The following is a 22,576-nucleotide window of genomic DNA, read 5'->3' on the forward strand; positions in this document are numbered from 1 at the left end:
TATTTTCAACTGACTCTCATGGCCTACAGGCTGACTGGGTGGCTATAGATTGACTTTGGGTGACTGATGTCATTTGACTTTTGCTGATAACAAGCTAAAATCAATGTCAGATAACTCAAAAATTTATGAGCAGGTTAACAACTCCCTTTTGACACAAACTCATGGATTTCAGCAGCTATTGGTGGATCCATTGTTATGCAAGGACTCCCACAAATAGAGGAGGGTAGATTTAATTCTTCACCCTTCCCAATTACAATTGAGATTCAGAAGAAGCAAGATCAACTTGACTTTAAATGCATTTCAGAAGGCCTTTTTCCTAAGCTAATGCAATGATCTTAACTTCCAGCAGGGGGAGACTTTTGTATTTCAGGAAGTTCAAAAGTTCTACATAAGTTTGCATGGTTGAACATTATGAGGATAAATGGCCTGGGAAAATAATTTCTTCATCAGCTTTGCATTTTCCATCTCATACTGTCGAGCATGAAGGTATACATTTAGTAAAGATGCATTTATTAAGGATTAGCTAAAAAAAATCAAAGCTTGACATACATTGCAGAAGATCCTCACCAAATAAAAGCTCATCTCCAACATTAATGATGACAGTAATAGCTGCCAATTCCGGAAGTCACAGAGCCAATGTTATATAATACCTGGAATCAGAAAGAGGCCATTAAAATAAAAGCATTATTTACATGAGATAAAATAACATGTTAGTCCACTTAAGTTCTTCACAGAAATCTTCAGACTTATACAAAGACAATTGAGCTGATACCTTTGCAAGCCATGGGTAGAAAATATTTGATGAGGTTCATTTAGTAATAAGGGTACATTTCAGGGGGTTTATTTAGATAGGGTGCTTACTAGATATGTGTGAATAGTATCCGCGAATACTCTAATACAAGAAAGTATTCGATATTCGAGATCTCGAATAATTATGCTAAAGGTACGATCTCTAATATCTCGCATACTTTGAATGTTGCATCATACACTGTCGCACGCACGTCGTTGCTAGTTGACTCGGAAAAATGAAGAGAACTCTAGTCGTTTAGTGCATGCAGCGCCGTTTTAGGCAAGTTGACGAACTACATTAAATTCGCAGATTAGAGCGGTGGAAAGAGTATGAAGTGGGGAAGTGAAAATGATGGGGTGAAAAAATCCAAAAACCTCCGGTTTACCCCACCAGGAGAACCTCAGTGCCGTGGGATAGTAACTACGTAGCACAATTCCCAGAATCCGCTACCCCCCTCCATCCATCAGTCCTCGGCCCCTCCTCTGACGCTTTCCTCCTCTCCAAAATCAAACAAAAGGCCCCAGCTCCCGCAGGTTTCGTGTTACGAAGACCATAAATCATAAGCTTCAAAAGAAAATATCAAGTTACAGGAGAATAATAGAATCATGTTCCACCCTTCCCTCTTTCTCCCCCACTGACATTTTTCTGCCTACCTGCTTCGATTTTCCCCATTTCTGGAGGTCAACTGCTGCATGAGTCATCTATTAGCCCAAAAGGTGTCCAACAATGACTTTCGGCAATTGATATTACACCTTTATTGGATTAAATTATTAGTAATTTGCGCGTGATTTAAAAAAGAATAAGACCAAACACGACATAATTCTGACTTTATTTAAGCATTTTACGCAAGGAAATTAATGTCAAAATACGATGGAGACTTGGCTTTCTGGCGAAACTCGATATCCTCACAGCTGAGCTTCTCGGAAGTTGATACAGCATTTTTTTCCGAAAACATATATCAAGTTACAATTCATGAGTTACGCTATAAATCTCTATTGTCACAGTCACAGACTAATAGGGATATTTTCTCAGGATATTTGGTTTCTCCCTGATACCAGTTCAAACTCATCTGCTTATCTCGTGAGAACTTCCAAAGATATACTGAAAATAATTGAAGAAGAAGAAAATCCGGTGGAGAAGCGCGTGTATTTTGCAAAACGCCTAGCTAGCACTTGACAATAGGAGTGGCGGTAAAGTGAGCTTCAAAAGAAAATATCAAGTTACAGGAGAATAATAGAATCATGTTCCACCCTTCCCTCTTTCTCCCCCACTGACATTTTTCTGCCTACCTGCTTCGATTTTCCCCATTTCTGGAGGTCAACTGCTGCATGAGTCATCTATTAGCCCAAAAGGTGTCCAACAATGACTTTCGGCAATTGATATTACACCTTTATTGGATTAAATTATTAGTAATTTGCGCGTGATTTAAAAAAGAATAAGACCAAACACGACATAATTCTGACTTTATTTAAGCATTTTACGCAAGGAAATTAATGTCAAAATACGATGGAGACTTGGCTTTCTGGCGAAACTCGATATCCTCACAGCTGAGCTTCTCGGAAGTTGATACAGCATTTTTTTCCGAAAACATACCTAATACATACATAAGCTACCTGTTGAAAATAAGAAGTTGGATGAAGCCGAGTATCAGATGGGCGTGCCGCTGAAATGGCGTTTGGTATATAAGAATGCATACATCAGACAGAAATCCATAGTAGCAGTGTAAATGCCGAGATGGCATGAAATCATTTTTTTGCGAGGTGGTGTGTCCCCTTAGGATATTTGAGAGAGATGTTAGTTGAATCAAATATATGCCCAAATTGTTTCCATAAAATTAAAATATTCCATTAATCAGCTAAATTCCTGTTTGAATCCTTAAAAGGAAATCACAATTACTCGCCAAAATCCTGAGTTTCCTGCAGCATAGGCAACCTAGTCAAACATTCCCGCATTCATCGTTTTTTTCGTCCATCCCCTTGAAAAACGATAGATCGAGGTTCCACTGTAAACCTTTTTATTTATACATTCGTCAAGAGAAATGGAAGAAGAAACGTATGTTTAATATGCTTTGTTCAATCCTATTATTCGAGGTATTCGAATATTCGAGCAATGATTTAATATTCGCATTCGATATTCGAGTTCGAGAAATCTGCTATTCAACCCATCTCTAGTGCTTACATCTACCCAAATTTGAGGTGTGGGATTTGGAACCCATTGATAGCCCAACTTACCACAGCTTTGAATATTGTGAGCTATTTTATTTTCACACACAGATCTAAGTGCATATAAAATAAGGCTATTCTCAACTTAAATTGAAGTTTTGGTTTTAACATGTCATTTTGCTGCGAATTCACCTTATTCATAACCATGAGGGGTCATTCTAAATTAATTAATTCATAGTATCATATGCCAGGAGAAGTGGCAGTTTTTAATTCCCTCCCTTGCTTTTGGAAGGTCATGATGTTATACAAATAACAACAGAACTCACAGAGAATACATTCAATAACATGGATGTTAAATATAGGCACATTATCTCTCATGACATTTGCTATTAAACTCATTAAGTCTGTGATTTTTTTCCAACCTACTCTTCCTACTCTATAAACTGAAACAATTAATCTGGAATAAACTAGGAATTCACCACATTTCAGTATCATATCATATAAATATACCCACTTAAAGTGGCCAGACATCATACTAGTTGAAGAAAAACATTTTGCTACGAGCCCTGGATTTTCATGATATGGTAAACTCCAAATTATCCGTGTGTGCAGATTATTCATGCTTGAGTTTCACCCTCCTTCAATGTTTTCCAAGATCTTTACTGAAAACAAAATTAGACTCAAAAATGACATGGTTGCATTATTTTTATTCAAGAATACGCAAGGCTTATTATCTCTATTGGAATTCCTTTCATAAAACATAAATATTTTCTGGCAAAGAATGTGTCAAATTCACTTGGACATCTGCTCCAGTATTGCAGACAATCATTAGGATATCATTTATGCTATGACCAGGCGGGGTAAAACGGGAGAGGTACGGAGTAGAGACTGCATGAGTCACAGTCAAGTTCTTGGCTGAGTAGACAGTATGCTGGGTGCGTATGGAGCAGTGGGAATGAAAAGACAATGACATTATTGTTGCTAAAAAGATATGTGGTTAGGAGAAGAAAGCACTCAACAAGTCCTTGAAGCAATAAAAAATAATGGACTACATGAATGAATAATACATAATATATTGGTTCATTTATGTAAATTATGGACATAATAGGAAATAAAATTGAAAGTTTGGATAATTCATGTTCCCCACCTCCCTTCTCCTATTCATGACTACCCTGCTAGCCTTGGATCCAGGACCAAATTTGAGAGGGAAAAATATCTACCAATGTGCATTTTTCCCTCACCATTGAGGATATAGAACTGCCCCTCCATCTGCAACCACCACTATCTCACAGTTGGGAACAAAGCTGGCACAACCAGTATTGGAATCTTATCTTCTAAGGTGGGAGTTGAACCATGGCATCATAGTGAATAAAAGCTTTGAAGTACAATGAGTCATAAATTTATGAAAATGGCATGGGAAGAACCAAGTTTTTTGCAGCTGATCGCAGCAGAATAATCGATTATTGCTACATTCCATAAACGGAGCCATCATTCATTAGATTCAAAGCATTAAGAAATTTTTGGAACATAACGTAAAGTAATTTATTTTACCTGATTTATTCTCAAGGCATGCTGAAAATCTAGAGTAATAACCAGTGCCTTTAATTGAAGCATCACATCTAACCCCACCAGTGTAATGGATTATGCCATAGTCTTCACATGTAGTCCTTTGGTCACCATTACAGTCCTATGAAAAAAGTAAACAAATGAGTCATGATTCCGACCATAGGTAAACAGTGTGAGAATAAAATATGACAATCTATCACAAAATAACCATTATCACTCAGTCATGCAGAGCAAAGAGATTAAAGAGCATTAGGCTAAACGTATGTGTAGATGGGTAAGAACTTGAGTCGGTAGAAGAGTTTAACCATGTATTTGGGTACTAAAATGCAACATATTATGGTAAAATAACTGTTAAGTGTTCAAATCAAATATAGTGAGTGACTCTAGCCCGTTGTTGATTTACTCCACCTCTTGTATGCCCTATCGTGCTCCTAATAAATAAACTTAATACCACTCCCCACCTCACTGGAATGGGTGGGTATGTATTTTAGGCTGGCTCCTTCCTTATTACATTTTTTTTCCATGGGTTTTCAGCTACCCTGGGGTGAATGCTGGGCCCAGGCACATAGCTTGAAATTTGCTTCGAGGGGTGCTCAAGTGGCATGCGGGTTGCCCAAAATGCTAATTTGTTGCCAATTTGTACGTATCAGAAAGCCATACATTTCATAAACCCTTTTGCTGCAGCCCACACTCCAGAAAGCTACTCGTCACATGTGCCAGAAAAGTGAAGGGCTTTTTATGTTGGACAATAAACTCTAGTACTTCCCAGAAAATGTTTGACTCATTCATGGCCTGGAAATGAAACGATCCTTTCCACAAGGAGGGAGGGCATGGAAAAGGGAAAGTTCCTCCACGGCACACTACAGGGAGAATAAAAAGGTACGTTCCAGCAGCCTACAGTTTGATAGTATGTACCAGGTACATGCAAAACAGTGAAAGAGTAAAATAAGCTTTAACTTTTGTTTGCATAGTGCTGGTAGCTACAGTCATAGTTGGTTCTTACCAAAATAGTCACGGTTGTAGTAGATTGGACTCCATAAGTGTTTATTTCCAAAATCGATCTGCTTTTTCAAAAATTTAAACTCTTAACACATTCAGTGCGGATGACAGACCAGGGCTGCCATATGCTCCCAGCCACTGGGGCAGATGAGAGCCGAGGGCTGTCATGGCCTTGGGTTCCAGATGAATGGGCGTAACGGGACTACACACCTCCCTTTCGACTTGCTTCCTTTTCTCCGCTCTGCAGTTGGTTTCTAACCATTGTTTCCGTTAAAAAAAATTTTTCTGTGGGTTTCAGGAAATCAGTGTTTTTTTTTCAAGATTTACCAAGTGAAAATCCCTTTGGATCGTTGTTACAGTTTTTTATGCTATTTTGACCCAGAAAAGTCAGATTTTATTTTAAACATATTATTATTAAGTGTTCGTGCTTGCCAAAATTTTTCTGTGATTATTCTGGATATTTTTCATTGTGATTTTGTTGTTGCCAACTGAAGTTCCACAGACAACTTTTTTCTCAACGGAATTACTTTTTTATCTCAAGAGGTATGCGCCAATATCCTTTATTAGCATGTTTTCCCATCATTAGAAAACAATATTCATAAATTTTATTTTTATCTAACAATGATTTTTGACGTATCAAATTTAGTTTTCCTAATGGTAGTAAAAATTTTGACCTTGAAAAGTCATTTTCTTCTGAAATTAAAAATTCAAATATTCATAATAAATACTTAGTTTTAATTATGTATTGTGCAACATTATTAGATTTTTGCTTTCATTTCCTCCCATTCTATATCACCTACATTCGAAACAAAAGTATGCTTTTATTACATTTTCCCTCAGTGTATTTACCTTCTCTTTGAAGATGAAGAGTGTGCGAGCCTAAGAGACAATAACCCTGCGACTAACCCAGGTGGTGATGAAACACCTGGTCCCTCTGGTCTTTCTGGTGAGAGGTTGCATTTACATATTCTTGCAAATTAATATAGAGTAAATTATTTGCACCATAAAAAATGATAAAAATATTTTTCGTTACATTTTTGCAGAAAAAACAACCAATGAAAATGTTTAGGGAGGATGAAATACGTGCTCTGGCAATGGACTCGTTGGATGACAATTTTTTCGAGTGGGTCTTCATTTCTAATCAGTTCTGACACAAAGTGACTCGGAAAGTGGTGATGAACCTTGCACGACCGAGGCGGCAAGGGTTACCATTACATCTGAGGCTCCTTGGGCCACTGATCCTTCGGTGAATAGGAATACCCTTGCCTTTGTTGGATCCCTGGGTCAAAAGAAAATTCCATGTGGCTCGACTGCCAAAGGCTACTTTTCCCTTGTGTTTACCGTCCAGTTTTATGACATTGCTATAAGGGAGACAGAGAGGAATGCAGAGTGCATATTTCTAAGAAACCTGTCGCCCCGTGCAAGGATAACAGACTAGCGGCCACTAAACAGAGTAGAGTTTGAGGTTTGGTTGGGCCTGCTTTTTCATCTGCGGACAGTCCGCACAAATAGAATATCGGACCATTGGAAAAAGTCGACATTATTCAGCTTTGAGTTATTTCGCCAATCAATGCCATGGGATTGATTTCTTGGGATATTGCAAGCCCTCCATTTTGCAAAAAAAAAACGCAGATGAAAATTAACCAACTCCATCTGATCGCCTATTCAAAGTAAGACCACTCTTGAATTGCTTCTAGAAAACAATGGCTATGCATTGACGAATCAATGCTGCTTGGGCGAGGGCGATTGAATTTCTGACAGTATATGCAGGGGAAAAGACACAAACATGGCATAAAATGTACATGCTCTGTGAGCCAGCATTGGATGCATTTGATGATCATTTATGCAGGCTCTGGGGATAGTGACCTGGGTGGACGCATACATGGGGACAAAGTGGTCCACAGTGTATTTTAGAACAATTATTACAATAATGACCCCCTAGCTAGGGATCTGATCAAATTCAATACAAACTGCACAGGGACCTTCCATGCGACAAGAAAAGACAACCCAAAAGAGGTTTCTGTGCACAAGCTGGCAAAAGACCAGATTGTTGCTTGTTGGAGTGAGGAGGGGACTTGTGTCTTCCGCTGGAGGGATAAGAGGGATGCGTCCCTGATATACTTCGAGTTCGGTTGTAACCTTGTACCCACTGAAAGGTTAGGCAGAGGTAAACCCAAAACAGTGGTGGAGTACAATAAGTTTATGGGTGGTGTCTATCACTGCAACCAGTTGCTGTCCTAATACACCTGCCAGCAGAAGTACCTCAAGTAGAACAAAAAACTTGCCATTCATTTATTCCAAATAATGTTGGTAAACAGCTACATTCTGTACAATAAATTCAGTGGCAACAAGAAGAACTTAAACGATCACAGAATGGAGGTAATTGAGTCCTTATTGTCCTCCAAAATAAGTGTCTTGTCCCCATCCCCCCAACCAAAAACTGTTTGTCCCATTTTTCAGGCGATTGCTGGTGCCGCGGGGCAAAGGGTAAAAAGCCTCAAAAAAGATGTAGGGTGGGCTACTCAAAGGGAGTGCGAAAAGCAGTCATTTACATCAGCCCCGATTGTGATGGTGAGCCTGGACTTTGCTTGTACCCTTGCTTCCAGGAATTTCACGAAAGGATATAAAATTTTTCGTCTATAAATAAAATAGGACTTCCCCTGAGCTTTCTCCTTTCATGAGACCGAAGTATTTTTTTACTCTTTTAGCATGCAGAACATTAAATTCAGCATGTTTGATACGATATTTCACGCCTTGAAACCCAAAGTTGTAAAGTTAACATCAAATACGTTGCCAAATGTCAAATAACGTACATAGAAAATTTCAGTTGAATACATTACTCCCATTATTAATTTCAAGGTATTAGTGTAAAAGTAAATATTTAGCATCAATCTAATGTGGTGGACCTATTTAATAAAGAACAAAACACAACTGTGTCCAAGTGCAGAGAAAAAAAATATTTTCCTTGGGGTGTCGACGACACTCTACTTCTAACATTACATTTTACCATGCACCCTCTCCTGGGTTAACAATGACAGACACTTTGTTAGTTCTACAAAATATTTATAAAAATTTCTATGACCAGTTTCAGCAGTTACACCATTATCAAATAGAGAAAATACTTTTTGTATATGAAAATGGTTTAACAGCCGAAACCAGTCATAGAAATTTCTATATTTTGCAGAAGTAACATAGTGTCTGTTGTTGCTAATTAATAAATTCTTAATTTCACTGACAGTGGGCTGTCTTTTGCAGACTTTTGCTCACCAAAACTGACAGTGTTTGACATTTGATCACGAGATGTTGCAGTGAAATGATTCAATAATTTCCATTTACATTTCCTATCAGCTTCTATGAAATGACTATTAAATAAGAATAAATGCCACACTTCAGTTTTCTAAACACTTACAGGAACAAATATGCATGGTAGATTCTTCCTCAGGGTTCAGAGGGTATCAATGAAAATGAAGCCAACGCTAGAACTAAAAGAGGGTAATTGACATAGAAAAAAGATACTTACTCTTCCATACTTGGCCATGTATCTTTCCACAATTCGCTTCGCACAGCCGTAATTAGAAGAACAATCTTGGTATGCTGAAAAATTAAAATAAAAATTGTTAAATTTTAACGAGCATTCAAGTTCCTTATTCGTAGAGGGAATTTACATTTCTATCAACAACAATGATAATTCTCTGTAATAAAAGAAATCAATATCATACATACCACCTTCACGTTCTGGGTCATCCTGCGGAAGAACTGGTTTATCAGCATCAATCCAGTAAATACGGGAAATGTAAAAAGGACCACAATAACCCTGAGAACAGCCATAAGTCAAATTGCAACTTGTGGGTCCTTGGCAAATACACTCCAGGCATGCATCATTGAGGTTCGTAATATAAAGACCTAAAAATATAAGAATAACAAATAAGCGAAAACGGTCGTGGGTAATTATGAACCAATATCGCCAAAATCTCAAACTGAGCAGATGAGCACAACGGTATGGAGCCGAATTCGGATGAAAACGGTGAGAGTATGATTAAGTCAGATAAAATGTAAGCACGGGAGTGGGATGTTGGCGAATGTAAACGAAGAGTTAATGGCTACACATAAACATATGTACTACAGTACTTAATAACTTCATCGCGGTGTGCTTCAGTAACTTCCATGCTTAACTCCTGTCATCTTTCAATTTTCAAGCGTGGTCATGCTTAAAAAAAATTAATATAACATACAAGTAACACACGCCGAGCAGACTACAACAGCAAAAATCAAGCACAAGCGTGCAGACTTCATCTCAGACAAGGAATATTACGAAGAAACAAGGTAAGAAAAACTGTGACACCCAAACAATCGTTGAACTAAACGGATACGCCTTGCAAGCGAAATATCAATGGAACTGCGCCCGCGCTGCGAGGCACTGAAAGACTGGTCGCCAGGACGTATATTTTAAGATGTTCACCGGTTATGGCGAAAATGTTAAAATCACTTATTTCCTCCTAGTCTCCAAGGTGATCATACTCTTGGTGCGAGGTTGCCAACGCTTACTCAGCTGATGTTGTTTACGGTATGTCACTCAGTGATCACTATTTCCCTATTTCGCTACCTGCCGGTCTCGCTGAGTCCGGTCCCAGACTTCCGGGACCATTTCCTTGGCTCGGTTGGCAATTTGGAACGGTCCTTGTGGTGTTAAGAAATGAAAGGTTGGGTTTTCCGTTATGGGCCTTTCATTTTCGTTTTCAATCGTTAGCGGCGGTTTTAATGAAATACCTTTAAATGCAAAATTAGGTAGTGATACCGTTGAAAAATGTTTATGAAGGTGCAGTCACGGTCCTGTACGTAAAACCAGGGACGGATTTAGGCGCGGGTGGTCGTCGGGATCGTGACTACCCCTCCAAAATTTTATCAAATTTTTATTACTTTAATAGTTTTTATATTCTTAAATGCCTAAAAGTGTTCTATTGCATCCGTTGTTAAGAGTAAAAATGACATTTTAGGCTAAAAAATGTTTTTAAAAAAAGGCATTTTAAAAAATTTGCACGGGAGAAGGCCCCTCTCTATTGGGGAATTCCATGCTCCCCCTACCCAGGTTATGAACCTCCCCCAAACCTGATGCTGAATTCGCAATGTGATAGGACAGGCCCATACACTTCCTTGTTCATTATCGCCTGTGCCCCTCGCTCATTTAATCCATGACATTAGCTTGGTTGGAGTACGATTTCCTGCAGACGCTCTGAATTTAATCTTCAGATGAACGTACTACAAGGCTTCTGAGAGATTTATTTTTGTGTAGGCAGGGTTACATTATGCTAGGGGGAGCAATGGGGAATACACCCTCGTGCTGATGGCGTCCCATGCCCTCAGGTTTCTTCCCAATAGTCATTCGCATTTCCTTTTTTCTGAGGAGTAGGCAGTGGCGCAGCGAGGGGGGGTTTTGGGGGATAACCCCCCCTGGGCTCAAAGAAATTTTTAAGTTTAATCTATTTTAATTAATTGGATTAATATTGCTTTTAGAATAGTGTGAGGATTAACAAAATATCCCTCGGAAGGCCGTAAAACTCAACATATTTGAACCATTTATCTTCATTTTTTTTGGCGGAGGTCCCCCGCACCTACCGCTTACCCTGGCGGGTATACCACACCCCGGGCACCCCGGTATTAGTTGCGCCTGAAACCCCCTAGCCTAAATTCCTAGCTGCGCCCCTGAGTGTAGGTACTATTTATGCTAAGCGGGAGCTAGCGCCCTGGAAATCTACTTTTTAGTTTTATTTATTTATTTTTTTTAGTAGATCCGCCAATGTGCATAAGCTGCAGGACGCGATGCATGCCAAAATTTCCCCGGCAACATTGTATTAATATTATTACTCGAGTGAGATTGTGATTAGCTCTTCCCCCGAAGGATGAAGGTCATGACAGAGGTCACCCCGCAATAATATTCACCAATTTATGGTAGGGGAACCAATTCATTTAATTGAGACACCTTCTAGGATTTATATTTTCGGGAGTCCGAAGGCTTCACCCGGGATTGGAACCGGAGACGCTTCGATTAGTTGCAGTACCTTTCGCTCGCTAAGCCACCATTTTCATTTGTTTAAATATTACTGTCAAATTTTGCGTTTTTGTGTACGACTAGAATTCAGGGATGAGGCGGAGAAGTCTCTTAAACGCCTCTCCCCTGAGTTCTATAAGTTCACCAACTATAAAATCGGGCAGTATCCCAATCTTGCCCATAGATTTTTCATTATATTTAAATTTTTCTTTGATATTTCATGTTCTCGTGTGAGCTAGCTGGAGGGTGGTAGGAGAAAAAGCGTATTCAGAATTTTTGCGGGAAGAGGGATGCTCATGGTGCTGGTGATCGAAGGAGGAGACTTGTGTAGAATCAATCTACCGTAGAAACTTACAAAATGAAGACGAAAATGAACTTTTTGGCATCTATATGGAACAGTTTGCAATAGAGTTAGTAGAAAAATAACGTAGAAATTATGGAATATTAAATAAGCTGTGCTTTACCAAGTTCCTATTAATAGATAATTCTATCACATTTCGCCGAAATACAAGCCTGATGGATTTAGCTTCCTACTTGGCATAGCTTAAGAAGTGAAAATGGCTTCCTCACTTTAAGCTCGCTAGAGGTGTAGAAAGGGAGTATTGATTTGTCCTTTGACATTATGATGAGGCAGGAGTAAGTGTGGTTTTCGTATGCTTCAAATGGTGGAAGACATCTAAACTCGCCAATCGCAGTTTTATTTTAGGTTGCTTGCCCGTTGTGTCAAGTGTGTGGGTATATTTGAATGGCCTTCCTCGTCGCGTGTCCTTCCTTGAGGGCACATCATGAGGAAGACCATTCAAATATACAGACAACGATGAACTCTAGGCAGTGGCGGATACAGAAAAAAACTCAAGGGAGGGGGGGCGCAAAAGATATCTAACGCTACTTCTACTTTTATCGTAATAAAAAATGATCGAGTCCCATGCAAAGTTTGAACGTTTTATTTAAACTGATTATACACTAGGGCGGATCGGAAAAATCGATTTTTTTTTCAAATCCATCAGGCCCAATGAAAAAATGTTTTGGGAGTGTTTAAAAATAAAGCCTGAAAATTTTGAGACCTCTAGGTGAACCCCTGACCCTCGCTCATATGCCATTTATCGAGTAGGGTAGGGAGTAGGGTCGAAATCGAAAAATTTAACATTTTATGGTCATTCCCTATAGATTATGCCAAGTTACTGCTATTCTAGAGCAAATATTTCGTGCACTTTGACTTATCTGCCACCGTTAAGCCACAAAATGCCAAATTTGAGAGCGCGTCGGCGAAGAAAGTATTCCAACGCCCACGCAGCGTCGCGGATAGAAGAGCGGCTCCCGCCCCTCCCCGCTCGTCTCTCCCCGTCTTACGTCCCGAACGCACCAAAATTCATCCTACGTGTGCTGCTAGGAAGGCGCTCGTCTTTGATAATATAAATCGGGAAATGGTAGAAAGTAAAAAAAGAACGCGTAATGAGACGAGTTGTCCCTTTTTGGCGTCTCGTCGGCGTTAAACAAATCTACGTTACCAACTTTTAGAGAAGTGATGAAATATTTTTGTAGGCTCATCAACTGGTTGAGAGTACTGCTGGAAGAGCTGAAAGCAGTCATTCATCCGGTTATTCAAAGGAACGGATTTTTTGGTCACCAAGACAATGTACTGCTTGCTATATAATAAATATCTGATGAGTGCGACTTGGCGAGCAACCCGAGATTTTTTTTATTGCTACATTTTAATATCGACGTAAAGGAATACCCGCTGATGACAAATTGGGGAGAGACCACGGTACCTACAGTTATATCTGACATTACCGCTGTTGGAAATTCAAAAATCGTTTGAGCAACGTCCAAATTTGAAGTTAAATATTCCATGTATTACCCATGCGGTCGAAATATTCGTGAAAGAGGTCACCCAAACTTTGTTGACAGTAGCGAAAGAGGAGGAACGACATTAAGATAAGAAATACAAAAAAGACTGGGAAGCAGATAATTGTTATTCTTGCTTAGAGAATAAACTCCTACTCTGAGTCAGGTGATGAAAACTCCTCAGATTTCATAATATTTTCTTCCAACACCAGAAGATTTTTTACGTCCTCTGGTAATTTGTACTTTACGGCGAAACCCCGCAGAGCAAGAAATAAAAGGATCTGATTTAAGCCTATGGAAAAGGTCATGGTTTGTGGCAATCCCGGGCACTTTTCTGGTATGTTTTTCACGATATCTCCTCATGCCGGGCTTTCAATGCATCTTCCCAAGAGACAAAATGGCATTTTTCATTCTTCCCGCTCGATTTATTAAAAAAATTGAGATTAGTTGGTGTCTCGTCTCCTTCCAAAAAAAATTTTTTTTGTGTAGCTCAAGTTTTTTTGGCACTCGCCTTTATTACAGTGAAAAAAACTGACTTTTAACTTAAAAAGTCTAAAAGTGATACATATATTGGGCAAGTTTTTCTAAAATATATTCAAAATATTAAGAAAACTTTTGTGTATTATTATTCGGTGTGGTGTAATATCCAATCTGATCCATCCTCCCAAAACCAAGTCCCACTAGTAACCCCGCTCGTGGGGGTCAAGATCAATTTATGGTTAACTATTTTAAAATTAGGAAACCGTATGATATTTCACATTTGATTATATGCGAATAATAATCTAAGATAAAAATATGACGGAAAGTCATCTAATGCAGTAATTATTTTCCCTTACTTCGAAGGGGGGAGGGGAGGCAACCGACCAGGGCCGGCTATAGGATGTGGGTGGTCCGAGGCCCATTCTAGTGGGAGGGCAGGATGCCCGCTGTTTCAAGGTGTTGCAATTAGTAACGTAATAACGGGAAACGTTTCACAATTTTCAGAAAAAATATTAGCAATATATATCCATACAAATAACGGATAGTGTGTTTTTTATCATCAAAGTTAACCATTTATTTACGCCAATGTTGATGACTACATATTGACAAAAAAACAGCCCAGCTTCACTTCGAATTCCCTCAGACATGATGTTTTTTTCTGTTTTTTTTTTTCGATTTACCTCTATATTAGCGGAAGGCTCATGCTAAGTGGGTAGCCCTGGGTTGGCGGGTGGCCCAGGGCTCGGGTTCCACCTTTGACCTGGCCCTGCAACCGACCAGGGGTGGTGTTTTGGTCAGGCAGTCCTCATTGCCCGATCCTAGCAGCAGCTCAGATTTTTTTTCTTTTTCTGCCGATGTCTTCATCGGAGAGATTCTCCCGTTATTTTATTTTTTTAAGGACCTTCACTTTCTCTGTGTCCTTCGTGATCCTCCTGGTCGAAGAGCAAGGTCGCTTATATCGCTCCCAAGTCGTCGGTTTTGCCGTGGCTATTTTCCTTATTTACGCCAAGGCCGAGTCTTCGGCTTTTGAAATAAGTTCTCGGAATTCTTCCTCCGGTCGTTTTCTATGGTGTACATTCCCGTCAAGGCGTAGAGGATCTCTCGCGAATAATTCCATCCCAAGGACAGGATGCTTTTCAGCGCCATGGTCTCCGTGACCGTGAGCGGTCGTCATCGTGTCTGCTGCTCCATACTGGCATACGTAATCACTGGCCAAATGGCCATTTTGTAGGTCTCCTTTTTACTGTCTCAGGACAGGTGCGGCGACGGGAGTATGGGCGCCTAGTCCCTTTATCCTCGCCCCTTGTGCAACGTTTATGGCGTGTGGCCGGAAGGAGAGGGTCCTGTACAGCTTCTCGCCGAGATACATCGCATAGTGGGCGGAAATCTAAAAAAGCTGGCCTAAAACCAATTTTTTACCATCTTGTATCGGTCCAAAAGTTGCATAGTATTGTTCTAGAATGCCTAGATAATCAAATACGTTAAATCTTCTTATTTATATATGTTCGTTATTGTGGCGCAGCGAGGGGGTTCTTTTGGGGGATAAACACCCCCTCGCCATGGTCGCCCAGAGCTCAGAGAAATTTTTAAGTTACATATATTTTACTTAACTGGATTGATATCCTTACAGAATAGTGCGAGGATTAACAAAATATCCCTCAGAAGGCCGTAAAACTCAACATTTTGAACCATTTATCTTAATTTTTCTGGCGGAGGGACCCCGTACCTCCCGCTTACCCTGGCGGGTATACCACACTTCCAGACCCCCCCTATATTAGTTGCGCCTGAAACCCCCCCCCCCTAGCCTTAATTCCTAGCTGGGTCCGTGGTTAGTTATATGTATGTATTGTAACCCGCCCTGGTGGGTGGGACTGTGGGAGGGTTCGTCCGGGACGGGTCGTGGGTTGGGAGAAAGGGGAGGTGGGGGGAAGAAAGAGGGGGTAAGAAAGAAGAAAGTGGGTGTGGGGTAGGTTTCTATTGCTGAATGAGGGCTGGCGTACACGAAATAACGAAGGCTTACGCTGAAATTTACGAGTTCAACAAAACATTTAATGCACAAATCAATCTTGAAATATACTATAAAACACATTAATTGAACGTTTCTCTTAACCTTAAAAAAACACTACTGGCAAGTGACATAATAATGAAAACAATTCGTTCTTTGCAAAACAATTCGTTCTTTGCAAAAATAAAAAAAACAACTATCAATCAATAAAAGAACAATTAGTCAAAAACTCTGCTTTTAACGAATGTATGGCGTGATTTCAAAAACGAAACAGGTGAACTATAAACAACGCCAATATTAATTTAAACACACTGTCTTAAATACTACAATTATTCACCCACTCACGGGGAAAACGGGAGGACAAACAAAAATTTAAAAAAATGCAAGGGACTATTTTCACGATTCTTCTGGTCTTGAATGGGGGAAATAGGGGCTCTTCGGGGATCTTCTGAATTCAGGGGGGGGGGGGGACGGAATGTAGGGTGACAAGAGTACTTATCGGCTCTCAGTGTCGTGGATGGAGATGGCTTCCTTGGCTGGTTCCGGTCAGGGTCGCTGCGTCTACTTTCACTGTGGGCTGAGAGAATCTCTGAACTCGGGCGTCGTGGAGTGACTTTCCTCTTTTTTCTTTGCGCAATCAGACTACTACGCATATCACGCTAGGTTCTATCGAGAGACTATATTTTCCTTAAATCTTGTGTGCATTGCACTCAACTGCTTATCATTTGCAGTGCCTTTATGGTAAATATCCTCTTCTGACGATTTTACCCTCAGGTCTTGGCGCGGAAGCCACGTTCGGACGGCAATAAATATAACGGTTCGCGCGCTCCTCAGGCCCTTTGTCCTCGGCGGCTACCCCTTCATGTACCCAGATTTGCTCTTTGAACTTGAAAATGTGCACATTTTTCCAGTCTAATAATTGAGTTTTCCCTTAATATACCGTCTAAGCTATTGGCTAGATCATTTCCAGCCGAGTGCTCATCATCAGTCTCCCTTAAGTATTCCTTTCCGAAGTTTGTGCCGAAGGATAGTCACAGTGTTACTCACATATGGACACAACGGAAATTACTCGCCAAGATTTACGTGCTATAGTCTTGTCAAATAGAGGGGTCCATGAAGCAGAAGAAATCATTCGTGTTTAATTCTCGACTCCTTCCAAAAAAGGTTTTTACACAAAAAAAAACTTTTTTGGAAGGAGACGTGACGCCAACTAATCTCAAATTTTTAATAAATGGAGCGGGAAGAGTGAAACATGCCATTTTGCCTCTTGGGGAGATGCATTGAAAGCCCGGCATGAGGGGATATCGTGAAAAACATACCAGAAAAGTGTCCGGGATTGCCACAAACTATGACCTTTTCCATAGGCTTAAATCAGATCCATTTATTTCTTGTTCCGCGGGGTTTCACCGTAAAGTATAAATTACCAGAGGACGTGAAAAATCTTCTGGTAATAGAAGAAAATATTATAAAATATGAGGAGTTTTCATCCTCCGACTCAGAATAGGAGTTTAAGTCTCTTTTTTTTAGCAATGAGCAATAAAAATATTTCTTTATTGTATTTTTTGTATTATTACGCTTCAATAATCAAAATTTCAAGTTTAAACATTCAATAGCGATTTTTAATCATCACTTACACTTTGCACAGTAACTTTATAGCGTTAACGTTGTCATCAATATTAGAAATTCTACCTTTCCCTTGATATTCCCGTACAAAAATTTTTGTCTTGTCTCTGGCAACTATGCTTTCCGCATCAATTAATCATATTTTTTAATTAACATCGCCCATCTAAATAATTTTGTGGACTCGGTCATCATCCTAAATAAGTTTCATTGCATCTTTAAAATACACAATATGCAAATATTTTCATTAATCTAGCTATACCTAAGACTACGGCGAATTTTAGCCAGCTTTATTCGATTTCAGCCCACTTTGCATCCTGTTGTCCTCCCAGGGCGTCTCATCGACGTCCACGAGGATCTTACTGGGCTGTCGTGGAGGAACTCCAACAAAGAAGACCGCCTTCCCATTTCCCGCATTTGTGCTGATCCGCCATTCTGCATATCACAGGAGTAATCTATCTACAGTCATCTGCAGATATACAGAGGACTGTAAATAGGACATACAGGCCGCTGTGTGTGTCTTATGGATCTTGCAACCACTACCACGTCATCTAGCGAGATAATCGTGTTACAGCCGGAGTTGCTAGAGATCGGCTGGAGTCGGCCGTATAGAGTTGAATAGGATCGGCCCAAGAGCTGATACGGCTTGAATAGTTCTATGACAGAGAAGGCTGATTGAGCCAGATGTCACCCGATGAGACTTTATAGTAAAAAAATAACTGAAATTTCTTCATATTCACCAAAAGTCTTCGGTTCCAAACCCAACCTAAGGCTCCTGCACGCCAAAGAAAGCAGGCTTCGCGCAGCATTTCCTGTTGAATCCGATTGTGATTAAGTCCGTTATCCTCACCAGTCGGTGGGTGGTGGAATGATGCTGCACTAATTCGGAGGAAGTATGACGCGGCTTTGGCTTGATGTACGACAGCAGCGTCCTCTCTAGAAGCTTCCCTAGTGTTGCCAAGAGCGCCATGGACCGGTAGTTGGAGATGTCCTTCCTGATCTTGGCCGGCTTCGGGTTGAGAAGAATCCTGGAAAGCTTCAACTATTGTGGGAAGTACTACCCCATGCCGAAGCAGGCTGAAAATAGACGGATTAGCATGGAGGCAGCAAAGATCGGCATTTGACGCAACACTTCATCCGGTATTCTGCCTTCGCTGGGGCCCTTCCTCGTCTTCAGTTTCCCCAAAGCGGTCACTTTAGACACGCTATCATAATTTCATCCTTGAATTTCATGCAGTCGAGAGGGGGATGCGCCATCATCATTGGGACACTCCTAGTTACGTTTATGTTTATTCAATCACAGTAACCCAAGTATGTACAATAAAATTTCATCCTTAATGGTATGCTGTTTTCAAAGCATAGATGAACGGAGTGGTGGCGCGTTGCAAGGAGTCTAAAAAATGTTTTTCCTCAGTGGTTCCTTGAGCTTTCTCCTATGAAAAACTAAAATACGTAATCCCTACATGTTTGAAAGAACATCGATTAATATTAATCACGCATTGACGTAATGTAGTGAGATAAATTTGGAGTCAGGGAAAATGTTTTCCTTAGGGATTTTCCCCTCACTTTATTGCATACAGGAAGTTTTTGAAGGGACCCCCTTCAATTGGGGACTTGAGGAAAACGACCTATCTTATCCTTTACTCTGGTTTTCCGTAGAAGTGAGAAATTGGCAGCTATGTTTTATCATTATGACATTTCACTATTTACTTCATCTGTTTACTATTGTTGTATGTTTCGTACACATATACATAATTTACACACCCAAATGGTAATTTTGTCCTGTTAAAATTTTTGAATGGTTTTTCTGCTGGGTTCTTGAAGGACAACCACTAACATTGGAAAATGAAAAGTCAAGCTTTAAAGAGGATGTTTATTAAATGGCAGAATAAATTTTTTCAAGTGGACCTAATTTCTATGAATCCTTCAATTTTAATTTGCAAATGTTAAGGCCAAGGGCAACTGCTAGTCATTTTAACATTGATTTTTCTGGTGATACTCACTCTGCCATCGAGACTTGAGGACCACAAAAGCTGTCATTAGCCACATTCAAATAAAAACGCTGAATTAATCACCACCAGGGAGTCATTTATACTTTTGGATCACCTGTCTTTCAAAGTAAACTCCAGTTTTGGCTATATTTCAAAAGTATACCACAAAACCAGTGGTGTCATGGTGGTGGAGCATGATGCGACGCCGTTCCAGCACTGCTTAAGAAAAGACTTAATAGTTAAATAACACTTTTATCAATTTTGGTCCATCAAAATTTCTAATACATACATTCGTAACCAAAACAAACATTTTTTCGATTTGTTTATTCTATATTTGCTGAAATAATTGGAACACACAGAGTAATATTTCAGTTTAAAGAAATTTAAGGAAAGAACGTTCTGGCACTACTAATTTTGGCATGATACCACTGCACAAAATACTAAAACCTACACCTCCCTCATTTTAGGATACAAGCTGTAGTGGATGCTGCCCAAACTATGGTGCATAATATAAATGTGTAAAATATAACTTTGGAGCATCACCTTCGTTCTAGATCTGACAGAAATGATGGAATAAGGGCAGTAGATTTCAGATAAAAAGGTTCATATAAGAATTTTTTTTCCAATTTCTTAAATAAAGTACATAAAATTGAAAGTTATGTTACAATTAGGGATGGACGGATCCAGGATTTTTTTTCCAAACTGGATACTTGATTCCAGGTGTCCAATCTTCAGTTATTTTCGGATCCAAATGCATTTTTATTGGCCTGCTATACAATGAAGTAATTATTCAAGTTTCTTCTAGGTACATACAATTAAAGGAATTCTGTTTACATTGCCATACGCATTTTACGATTTTTTCCGATTAAAAATCATTATTAAACGCTTTCAATTTATTTTTCTAAACACTAATATCTTTACAAACTCAGGATCTAAAGTATTATGCTTGGGTTTGGAAGTGAAAATAGTTTTTTTATCACCGGATAAACCATCGACTGAGTTCAGATTTTCCTCACACACGTATCCCCCGAATTTTGTCACTTTCTCATCACATTGTGTCTCATCCCCAAATGCTTCAGTTGTGGTGAGGTGGATTTTTCACTTCCTCACAATAGTTCCACACCATAGTGCACGCACATGGCTAACAATGAGTTCTCCTTATTTCAATAAAAATGTTTCTACACAATGAAGGACATTTTTATCAGTGTATCATTAAATTGCAATTGTGCAATACGTAACATATTAACAATGTTTAGAACAACATTAACGTCATGTGTGACGAGGGAGGTGTGAGAACTGAACGAGACAACCGCTTTGCGAGAGGAATGGGTTGACAGCAAATGTGCATTACGGAGAGGTGGAGGGGAAGGAGCGTGCTCCCTCAATCGCCGCAGCAAGGCTACAAATGAGGGAGTCAAGGACGAACATGTCAGATCTTGCTATTGTGTGACGTTGTCGCCTTCAAAGCGAAGCCAGCCGAGCTATGTGATATATGCAGTTGGCATTCCAGTCTCTCTCTTCTTGTTTGAGGGTGCTAATGCTACACTTGTTCTTTCAAAATAGTGCTGTTTGGACAATGTCGAATATTGTTTTGTATAAAGTCTTGTTGCATCCAAAAGTTATAGTGTCAATCAATTAGAGATCAAAATATCTAAATACTGTCACAAATATGTTGTGTTTGGTCTCATTCTTTTTTGACTCTCATCGATGTCATTCAATTGCCAAAAGTTATCAAGACATCTTTGGGCCAAGTAAGTCACTCACCTAGCCTTTGTCCTCCAGAGACAGAGAATTGAAGCAGGCAAGAAGAAAAAGGTCAGTGAGTGAGATGGGGTAGGGATGAAATACATTTCCATAGTTCTCATTTAACTTGATATTTTCCTTCAAAGGTAATGACTTATGGTCAGCGTGGTCTCAGAAAGGAAAAGAAAACATCAGAGGCACGGGCTGATGGATATCCGAAGGCGGTTTTTTGAAACATGGGACATAGTTACTTTTGATGTGGTAATTATCCTATGGTGCTGAGATTCCCCTGATGGTTGTTCTATCTCTTGGGGAAGAATCACACTATGCACCTGTCGTATTTTGCCATAGAATTTTCCACGGCTAAAATTCTGTTTCATAACTCCTGCGAGACCTTTTAATCAAAATGTTTCATTAATGGGACAAGTATCGAAATGCAACGGCGCAAGCGAAGAGAGGATCAGAACTCTTTCCACTCCCTCCTATGGAAAGCTGCATTCACCGAAGCATTAATTTAAAATTTTGGATCCAGATTCTATGTCTTCAGAGAAATTAGGATCCGAAGTATCCGGTGACGGGCAATATATGCAGATATTTGGAGCCGAAGTATGCAATCCGACCATTCCTAGTTGCAATAACTGGCACCTCATGACATGAATCACCCCCCAATGCACAGCTTTAATATACATCCACACCAGTAATCAATTGGTCAGGATATGAAATCTGGTACCCAGGGTGGGCCCGCACGGGTACTTTCCTGAGGGTCAGGAACCAAGTTTGAGACTTTTACTCCAGCACCTCCTCAAGAGGTTGAGGACAGAAAGAAAAAGGGAAAGGAGATGCCGCCATGAAGTGATTATGCCTAATTATAATAAATCTACTTTATTGGGCGAGATTGGGACTAGAAAGCCCCATCTTCCATTTAACGTCTAGGGATAGGGATGGAAGGTAAGGGAAAGACACAATCTCAATGCCGCCATTAGGGCGACGCAAGCCACCACTAGCAAAACCATCTTTGCTGTTCATACAGAAATGGAAGGATATTCTACAGGTGAGAATACAGTAGACCCTCGTTATTGCGAAGTTCACGGGACCGAAAAACCGGAGGTTCGTAATACCGAAGTTCGTATGAACGTTTCTTTTAGGAATCGTCGGAAAAAACCGTAGGTGATAAACGCGAATAAATTACGCGGAAATATATATAAACAGGAAAATTCGTTTCAGTTTCGGCATGCGGCGAGACGTAATCGAGGGTTGATATCTTCCTGAGTACAGTAAGTCCGATTTACGAACTAGATGCGTTCCGAGACCTTGTTCCTAAGTTGATAA

General features: G+C 39.9%; 1 protein-coding gene and 1 long non-coding RNA gene across 3 annotated transcripts; both read right to left on the reverse strand.

The window, feature by feature from the left end:
* Positions 1-451: 451 nt before the first annotated feature.
* LOC124171917 lies at positions 452-10,075 on the reverse strand. 2 transcript variants are annotated; one of them, XM_046551332.1, is made up of 5 exons: positions 9,750-10,075; positions 9,241-9,420; positions 9,038-9,111; positions 4,504-4,639; positions 452-650 (listed from the first exon to the last, which is right to left on the reverse strand). In XM_046551332.1, the coding sequence occupies exons 1-5, from the start codon at positions 9,808-9,810 to the stop codon at positions 640-642; spliced, it is 462 nt and encodes a 153-aa protein (XP_046407288.1). In that variant the 5' UTR covers positions 9,811-10,075; the 3' UTR covers positions 452-639. The 2 variants fall into 2 exon arrangements, with proteins under 2 accessions (XP_046407288.1, XP_046407289.1); XM_046551333.1 differs by lacking the exon at positions 9,750-10,075 and adding an exon at positions 9,646-9,707.
* A 7,736-nt stretch (positions 10,076-17,811) lies between these two features.
* Positions 17,812-18,800, reverse strand: LOC124171455. Its single transcript, XR_006867723.1, has 2 exons — positions 18,018-18,800; positions 17,812-17,948 (listed from the first exon to the last, which is right to left on the reverse strand). It is a non-coding gene; the product is annotated as an uncharacterized LOC124171455 (long non-coding RNA).
* Between the last annotated feature and the right edge of the window lie 3,776 nt (positions 18,801-22,576).

Source organism: Ischnura elegans, chromosome X (genome assembly GCF_921293095.1).
Source record: "Ischnura elegans chromosome X, ioIscEleg1.1, whole genome shotgun sequence".
Classification (NCBI taxonomy): Eukaryota; Metazoa; Arthropoda; class Insecta; order Odonata; family Coenagrionidae; genus Ischnura; species Ischnura elegans.